The 7,652-nt window shown below is 44.0% G+C and overlaps 1 protein-coding gene across 1 annotated transcript in view; it reads right to left on the reverse strand.

Annotated features, from left to right (window-relative positions):
* The window catches only part of TFCP2L1 (transcription factor CP2 like 1), a 104,287-nt gene extending 96,874 nt beyond the window's left edge, over positions 1-7,413 (reverse strand). The window contains exons 1-2 of the mRNA XM_007937874.1: positions 7,352-7,413; positions 3,706-3,857 (exon numbers count right to left, since the gene is read on the reverse strand). Coding sequence (XP_007936065.1) covers positions 3,706-3,857; positions 7,352-7,413 — 214 coding nt within the window. The remainder of the gene's footprint in view (positions 1-3,705; positions 3,858-7,351) is intronic.
* Positions 7,414-7,652: the final 239 nt, after the last annotated feature.

Consider the following 7,652-nt stretch of genomic DNA (forward strand, 5'->3'; position numbering starts at 1 on the left):
GCCCAACCTTCCTTCCGAGGAGTGGCTGGTGGGTTTGAACCGCCAGCCTCCTGGTTAGCAGTCAAGTGCCTTAAGCACTATGCTACCAGAGCTCCAGAGATCCATAAAGGGTCTGTTTCTGACCAAGAAGTTTAGAATATGTTTTTTTAAATGTTTTTAAAGTGATATTTTAAACCAATGAGAAAAAAAAAGCACATATCTAAGCAATAACAGGTACTAGGCAAGAGGTTAACAATTTAGAAAAATAAACAAATTTAGATCTTTATATCACACTGTAAAATCCAAATGCATTGAATGTTAACATTTAGAAACCATTAAAGAAAATTTAGGAAACTACTAAGATGATTTGGCATTTTGCGCCATGGAAGAAAAAAACATTTTAAAAGATTGAAAAAAAATGACATATATTCTACACATTAAATATAGTTATCACACCAGCATCCAACAAAAAAAAAATATTTGCAATATATGACAGCTGAAGGTTTGATGGTCTTACTATAAGGTATACTATAATAGATATATTCTCTGGTAGCATAGTGCCTAAGGCACTTGACTGCTAACCAGAAGCCTGAAGGTTCAAACCCACCAGCCACTCCTCGGAAGGAAGGTTGGGCAATCTACTTCTGTAGTGACACTGCCTCAGAAACCCAAGGAGGGGTTGCTATGAGTTGGGGCCGACTTGACGGCACATAACAACAACAACATAATAGATAAAGAAGCTCTGGTAGCGTAGTGCCTAAGGCACCTGACTGCTAACCAGAAGGCTGGTGGTTCAAACCCACCAGCCACTCCTCGGAAGGAAGGTTGGGCAATCTACTTCTGTAGTGACACTGCCTCAGAAACCCAAGGAGGGGTTGCTATGAGTCGAAACTGACTCCACGGCACATAACAACAACATAATAGATAAATACCACAGTAGAAAAACATAACATGGGCACAATAGAGAAATAAAAATGGTTAATAAATGTATTTTAGAATATGCAAAATTAGCGATCATGTTGTTGTTGTTGTTATGTGCCGACGAGTCGGACCCAACTCATAGCAACCCCTCCTTGGCTTTCCAAGGCAGTATCACTATGGTTAGTGATCATAGATTTGCTTAAATTCAATGTTTCTTATAATATGAAAAATAACAAGAGCCAGTATTGGCAAAAAGACAGTAAAACATACACTGGCTGAGTATAAAATGGTACACGCTACTGAGCCAGTAATCCTCTTTTTAGGTATTTATCCTTTAAAAAATTAACATTTCACACAAAGATTTATGTTTAAGAATATTCACCATAGCAGTGTTTAACTTCTAACAACTGGAAACTACATGTTCATAATATAAAACTGGTCAAAGAAATAAAGAACTATAATGTAATACTAGTCAGTTATTACAAAACTTTCAAGTTCTCAAAGCATTTTTAATGACATGGAGAAAATAGTAAATGAAAAAAGCAGGATGTCTGTAGCATGACCACAATTTTAAAAGATAGACACACAAATATGCAGAAAGCAAGGTATCAATGGTTCTTGAGGAAACAAGAGGGGATTTTAATTTTTATATTCTTATCATTTTTTTCCTTATACTTTTCTAAATCATCCAAATTTTCTATAATGAACATGTATTATTATATTAATAATCAGGAAATTGAAATTTTTTAAATATTTAAAATAAATACATCCAATTATCGCAGGATAATAAGATCTGGGGTAATTTGTTTTCCCCTCTCTTTTAATGTCTTTATATTGAGACGGAAGATAAACTCTGTTTTAAATACCTAGTATCTGACTTCTGACTGCCATTGCCCAAAGTAGATTGACTGAAAAAAGAGGGGAGGAAGGGAGGGAGTAGACAATACAGCCAAAGGCCTTACTATTGATTGGGGGGGTTGAGGGGCAGAAGGGTAGAGAGTGGGCCAGTGCCCAGATGCAAGGCCTTAGACCACTAACTCTTAGCACCATGAGATGTGGCCAAGGGCAAGAGCCACATCAGCGCTCAACCAACTCTAAAAATGATCTAATTTCCATGTTTCAGGTGAGAAAGCAGTGGAAAGAGACTGCTCAAAGGTGCACATTTGATCTTCTATAAAACAGAAAGGAAAATGGCAGAAGCCCTTTCATAAACAAGCATACATACAGAGATATTTTGCTGAGCCAGGCACTGTCCAGCCATGAGACCAACAGAGCTAGCCAAAGGGATAAACTATCATTTTCTACCTGATTCAGGACAAGGGGAGAGGGCTGTCCCTATCCAGAGGCAGACACAGAGCCACCTGCTAGTGTCTAAGCTTCCTGGCCCAGAAGCCAGAGGAGAGCCTAATGATCAGGATGGGCTTTCACCCCAAGCTGGCTCCTAAATTAATGAAAAGTTCTGCAGAGAGGAGGCCCCATATGTAAGACGAACTGCTATCCCTCTCTATTCTTGGGCAATTTAATGCAACCCTACAGAAACTGCTTTGTTTCTCTGCCCCTTGTTCTCAATTAATATACAAGGGCAATGAATCCACTCTATATCAAATGTTGATGACGTAACCCAGGAAGAAAGTGCAATAAACACATTCATATTGTTATTGTAAAAACCACAAAAATACCAACCATCAGGACACTGATTCAAGTGTTTTGGTAAAAGGAATTAGCAACTGAACAACCACTTCACATACATTCATTCTTTTGAACTTCCTGAAATTATAATTCTCATTTTACATACTGTGTTCAGGAAGCACTGAGGCTCAGAGAAAGAAGAAAAGCAGCTCAAAGTTGCAAGTGCTGGAGTTGGAATTCAATCTCCAAAGTCCAGGCTATTTCTTTCAGGACCTGGTGAGCACAGAGTATTGTCTGCCTCATGTGGAATACAACTCCTGTGGTACTTTAGGACATGGGCCACTGTCCATGTCACTAGCCAGATGCAGTTCTAGAAAGAATAGTAGGCCTGGTATTCCAAAGATGCTCAATCTAAGAAGGACACCACAGTCACAGTAAATAGTAATTGTAATAACATCTACCAATTATTGAGCATCTACTACTGGCAGATCTATATAATGAGAGCTATACAGCAAAATCCTGAGAGCCAGAACTCAACAGGACTGCCTTGTTTTTTCTGGGTCTCACAAGTTTCCACATTTGACAGGGTGCAGTCTTACAACTTTTTTATCACTGTCTGCTCATGGAAAATATTTGAGTTTTCCATCTCAGACAGATTTTTGTCTTACACAGATTCTGGCTTTCACAGGTTTTACCATATATATTGCTTACATTTGACCTATATAACAACATGGTTGATATCTCAGTTTTTCAGATGAAGACACTGAGGCTCAGAGAAGTCACACACTTAGGAAATGGAATATGAACCTAAATCCTTCTGACACCAAAACCTATAAAACCAGTTGCCATTGAGTAGATTCTGACTCATGGCGACCCTATGTATGTCAGAATAGAACTGTGCTCCATAGGGTTTCCAATGGCTGATTTTTCAGGAGTAGACTGCCAGGCCTTTCTTCCAAGGCACGTCTGGATATATTTGAAAGGCCAAACTTCAGGTTAGCACTCGAGCACGTGAACTATTTGCACCACCCAGGAATTCCTTCCCAAACTCCACCACGCCCATTGTGAAAATGTAATGAAGTCTAAATGGGTCTTTCAGGCCAATTCCTCATTCCTTCTGGGTAGAAGGGCCCCAGCCCCAAGTTTCCAGACATGGCACAGAGCTCCCGCTGCTACCTTGGTTGAGGTAAGTCAACGTCTCTTCATGCAACTTCACAGCTGGGGATGTGGAAGCACATAAGACATACTGCAGGGGTGGCAGGCGAGCATCATTCTCAGGGGACAGCTGGGGTTCCTCCTGCTTGAATATGGGCAGAGCGAGGACATCACTAAAACATACAAGAGGGAGTAGTTAGGAGAAGAGCTGGAAGGAGCCACTTCACAAAGTGGTATCAACAGCCAAGTGCCTCAGTGTGTCGGTTTAGTCCCTGATACATCATGTCACAAATAGTCTAAGGGGTTTTAAAACATTGTAAACTAACCCTTTATAGTTCTATTTTCACTGAACTGCACGCAAGAGTTTTATTCAATACGGTCATCAAGGAGATAAAAACATAAAGCTATCTAATATGTGGGCGCTCTGGTGACCTAGTGCCTAAGACATTTAGACTGCTAACCAGAAGGCTGGCGGTTCAAACCCACCAGCCACTCCTCAGAAGGAAGATTAGGCAATCTATTTCTGTAGTAATACTGCCTCGGAAACCCAAGGAGGGGTCGCTATGAGCCAGATCCGACTCGACGGCAATGAGTTTTTTTTTTTTAATCTAGTATGTACAAATTACAGAAATCTCTCTGGAACAAAGAGACTAGCAGCAGTGGAACTACCTTTAGATGTCACTTGGTTTCTATTCGTGACCTTTGCTTTTGCAAGCAAAATCTGGTCTTGCAGATTTAAAGAACAATTTTTATTTTTCAATAAAATAGTGTACTTATCAGATACTTTTCAGACCAATACAACCATGTGTGTCCTAGGGACTCTGTAAACTATGCAAAAGCAGAAACTGTTTTCACTCTTCCAGGTTGAAACATCCCCCTAACCCTTCTGAAACAGTACAACTGCCGATAACCCTTGTTTTAAGGGTCACACTAATCTCTCCTTTTAAATGCAAAACAAGAAGGAAGGTTTCAATTTAATTTTCTTATCCAAATGGAAAATCTTGAGAAGCCCAAAGATTCTTTTCCTCTCCTCAACAAAAACCCCATCATATCCAACAAAATCAGCCTTTCATCAGTTTAGGACTAGAGGAACTTGTTTCCAGAGCATATTTTTTAAATGCTCCAGAAAAAGTGAATATCCTGTGAGCAGGAGAGACCTCAGACCTCTAAACTAAGAGCAGTACGGAAACAGGTGCCAAATAAATACCAGTGCCCTTATCTTGATCAACCTCCTCCCTTGGTGTATCCTGGATTATGGATCAGATTAGCTGACCCCACTTCACTGTATAAACAGCAGTCACTGGTACAATCTGTTCCTCATAGGACACAATAAATGAGCGTCTCTAAAACACAAGCCCAGCACACACCCCAACAATGTCTAACTAATTCTCAGAAGGAAAAGCCTGGCTTCGGGCACATTTTAGGGGGGACGTTCTCCCATGTGAGGGCCTTTCCTGCCACTTTCTGCTGGCCAAAGCCTTCCCAGTGTGATGCTGTCTGGGCTTCCCCACCAATGTGTCTCTTTCCACCAAAGAGAGTCATACTCCAAGCCCGTGTGGTTATCTAGGAATATGGGAGAAGTAGGCAAGCCTGCCTGCCTTCTGAGGACTGCATAATGTCATGTTTGCCCAGACCATGTTAAGTTAATTAGACATGGGCTGCTACCTTTAAATTAAAAAGGGGGGGGGGCAGGTAGCTTAGAACCATCACTCAACAGTAACTTGTTTCAGGGCTGGCATCCTTATTTGCCAAGGAATAAAAGTTACGAGAATATCAAACTGAAAAAGGGAAGAAAAGAGTAAAGGCCAGTACCCTGGCAAGGTCCTACAACATGCACAAAGTTTCAGAGAGAGGAGACAACTAAAAATAAGACACAAAAATTCAAAGAAAAGGACCAGTTCCTCACTTTCTAAGTCCTGGGAGGGGGACCAGGGGAATATTTACTGCACCCCCTCCCATGTCTTGGCCTTCACTGAAGTCAACCTCTATTAAGGCAAAACTCCCAGCTTCTAGCTTCCAGGAAATTAAATAAAAACTACTTATTTTTCCATGGTCCCAAAATGACCTCAGGAACCAATATGGCTTTAATAGCACCTTTCACTCCAACTCCCACTCTTTCCCTTAATATAATTCCAAAATCCTAAAAGGCATCTGAGGCATTCCACAGATAAATTATCAGCTCAGTAGCAGATGGTGAAATTGTTCCTCCCATGCAAGGGGAGGATTATTCCCTAGTGGGATGGCATTTTAAATACATTCACCTTCAGCCCAGGGTCACCTTCAAATTCATCTCTGAGGTATGGTAACATAATGGCCACAAAGAAAGACTGAGGCAAAACAAAAACTACAGTACACAGTTGAATAAAAACATATTCCATGTTGTGTAAGTAAATGGACATTTAATCTTCCAACATCCCACACCACCTCTCTAGACTTCTACCATCTCCTGCACCTTGGATTGGTGAATAAAAAATAACAATGAAATCCACTCATTCCTTTGCTTTCTGAAAGGGGACTGTTTTCAGGAAGGGCTATTGAACCAAAACTTAATCAGAAGCCAGCATTTACAAGTATCTTGTGTTAAATGAGTGGGAACTTCTTGGAACCAAAAAAAAAAAAAAAATCACTATGGGTGACTCTTGCCTTGGATGTTCCCAGTGTCCTGCGACTCCTTCAGCCTCACCATGCCTTTTCCCGGAGCCCATATCAAATGCTCTTTGGATTAAACTAGTCACATTTAATAAACTGTGACTAGGATGGAAATAAAGACAGGCTAAAGCTGGTTCAGGCGAGTTCAGAAAGTGAAATGACTGCCCATTAGTACCCAGCTAGCTGCAGAACATGGAAAAACAACCTCCAGGAACTGACTCAAACGGGGGCCCCACTTCCTCAAAGGTTAGATTCTAGGGGTCGGAAAAACTTTGCACAACAGGCAGGATTTACTTTTCTCTCTAAAGAGCACTAGTCAAATCCCTGCAGAAGATTTCCCTCAAGGGCAATAAAGGGCGGCCCTCCGGCGATACTCGCGGAGACCACCTGGGGGAAGGGGCGCCTGCCCTCGGGGTTGGCTGCTAGGTCTGGCGGGCAGGGCTGCGCCCCGCATCCACCGCCCCTGGGTCCAACCAGGGCTCCAGTAGGGCGCAGAGTCGGAGGGAGTGGGGGAGTGGGACCACATCGGGAGCTGGATTCTCTAGACAGGCACCTGACTGAAAACAGAAGTTCCTCTTCTTCGGCACGAGTGGGTATAGGATAGATGGGAAAGAGGGTTATCGGGACGGCTGTGACTAGCAGGTACGCGCCCCGCGCCCTCCCAGGGTAGCGAGAGGAGCGCCCTGCGTCTGGTACTAGGCTCTGCGCACTCGCTTCCCAGGCACGTCCCGAACTACCGGCTCGAGTCTCGCGGTGGTGCGTCTGGGACGCGGTGGGACTCTGTATCGGGCTCTCCTTCACTCCCCCAAAGGTAGATACCTCGAGAGGACAGCGGACTCTAAGGACCTCACTGTCGCCAAGGAAGCAGGAGGCCAGCAAAGACACTCGAGAGCCGCACCTGCCAGCTCTCTGCCCCTCCTGGGAACCACGGAGGGGAGCTTGACAGCGTATGACCCCGCCTACCCTGCTCCGGCCGGGGAGCTGCGCCCCATCGGGCCTGGGAGGCTTGGGCCCTTACCGCAGATAGCTGCCAGAGTTGTGCTGGTTGTAGTGCTCGGGTTGAGTATGCCAGAAGAGCATGGCTGAGCTCCGAGCGCCGCCGACCTGCGAGCGGGTAGCACAAGTACACCTGAATCCAAAGCTCCAGGGCCTGGGTGCTGGGCGGCGGACGCATTTATGGGTGGCCCGAGGGGTGGAGCCTCGGAAGGCCCGCCCCCAGGAAGCAAGGCGGGCAGGGGGCTCCCCACAGCGGCCACTGCACCTGTGCTGACCCGTGTGGCACGCCTCCTGGGAGGGAGGGCGTCCCTAGCCCGCGGGAC

Source organism: Orycteropus afer, unplaced genomic scaffold (genome assembly GCF_000298275.1).
Source record: "Orycteropus afer afer isolate SDZICR_OR568_19922 unplaced genomic scaffold, OryAfe1.0 scaffold00004, whole genome shotgun sequence".
NCBI lineage: Eukaryota > Metazoa > Chordata > Mammalia > Tubulidentata > Orycteropodidae > Orycteropus > Orycteropus afer.